Below are 1,564 nucleotides of genomic sequence, written 5' to 3' on the forward strand. Positions count from 1 at the left end.
TTTCAATCTACTTGTCTTTTTCCTTTTATCTGAAAAGCAAAATATACCAATGAAATACACATAAAATAAAAGCAGGTAGTAAAGCTTCAAATAAACACTTGTTGCACAGAATTGCAACCAACTTTATGAAAGGTAAAATACGAAGAGAACTAGGCTTCATACCCTTCCTCGGGCAATTCATCCTCACGGCACACAACGGCTTCCATCATATCGTCCAGACTTTCCCTTGGCGAATTCAAGTTACTATCTGGAATATGATATGGATTATAAAAGTACCTGATTACTTTTCCTTTTTCTTTGTTATTTTTTATGAACATATTATCAATGTTTGAGATACTGGCTTTAAATCTTAATCTAAAGTTCTATTGAAAAATTACATGCAATCCTATATCTCCTATCAATCATTCTAAATATGTAGCATTAAAATATCTGTAACATTTAACTTTCAAACATAAAATTATCCACCTGAACTTGTATTTTCTATCAAAACTACACTCGTAAAACAAAGTCTTAGAGTATAAAACAAACTCATTTGCATATATATATATGTCACAAAAAAGTTAACATATGGAAATAATGGTTCCTTAAAAAAAGGAGTTAATTTCCCTCCAAACTCATTTTAAGTAAACTGAACTGACACACCAAAAGTGACTTTTGAAATGGGATTTCCCCCCATAATTATACTGTTTAATTATATTAAAACTGCAATTAAAGTTTAAGCAAATATAAGCATCAAAAAGGCAAGTTACTAAACATGGATCAGTATGATGTTCCATTTTAACATTCACTTATAAAACATATATGGCACCTATCATTACACCTAAGTTTTCATCAACAATAAACAACTTCAAAGATTATATAAATATAATGAACAACACTGGCTGGTGGTCATACTTCATACTCTGATGGTTTCTTCTGTACTGATTTAGATGAAGATTTGAAACAGCCAAGGATCTATATGATTTAATAATGATAATGAGCTCTGGACTGGGTCTAATTTGAAACAGAAAATCATACTAAAAGGCATGGGCGTGGTAAAGAAAAAACTACAGCTTTTGGACGTGACTTGCTTGTGGTCGTTGGAGAGACTTAATGAGCTTAGACGTCCCCTTCCCCCACAACATCGGGGAAAAACACAAAAATTACAAAAACAACTAAGTCTATCATCATAAATACGCAAATACGCGATGCAAATAACCCTTAATGAACACTCCAGCACAAAAAGATTCCCGTAAAGAAAGTAAAAGGTAGGAGAAAGACGAAAAAATAAGAGAGAGGCACGTCCACCCACCTTCCTCTCCTCCGCCGCTCCTGCACGAAGCCCCGACCCCCATGGTCCTTGTAACAGTCGTCCTTCCTCCTAAATGGTGTCCTTTTTTACATATGTGGCGGCTGATTGTCGTCCCACAGCCGCGTCTGACACCTGCCGCCAGTGCAACAGTCAAGCTAGCGCGGGTCAGGAATGCTGTGGTCATTATGAGGTGAAAGTTCGATTTTGTTCCGCTTGGCCAAGTTAGGTTCCTAGGCGCCGACGATTCGACGGAGGGGTTCAGGAGGCACTTAG

At 36.7% G+C, this 1,564-nt stretch overlaps 1 protein-coding gene across 1 annotated transcript in view; it reads right to left on the bottom strand.

The window, feature by feature from the left end:
• LOC119585222 (apoptosis-inducing factor 3-like) overlaps window positions 1–1,564 on the bottom strand; it is a 10,160-nt gene extending 8,596 nt beyond the window's left edge. Inside the window, exons 1-2 of the mRNA XM_037933878.1 lie at window positions 1,292–1,564; window positions 163–247 (exon numbers count right to left, since the gene is read on the bottom strand). Of these exons, the coding sequence (XP_037789806.1) occupies window positions 163–247; window positions 1,292–1,475 (269 nt within the window). The 5' untranslated portion in view covers window positions 1,476–1,564. The remainder of the gene's footprint in view (window positions 1–162; window positions 248–1,291) is intronic.

This window comes from Penaeus monodon, chromosome 19 (assembly GCF_015228065.2).
Source record: "Penaeus monodon isolate SGIC_2016 chromosome 19, NSTDA_Pmon_1, whole genome shotgun sequence".
Classification (NCBI taxonomy): domain Eukaryota; kingdom Metazoa; phylum Arthropoda; class Malacostraca; order Decapoda; family Penaeidae; genus Penaeus; species Penaeus monodon.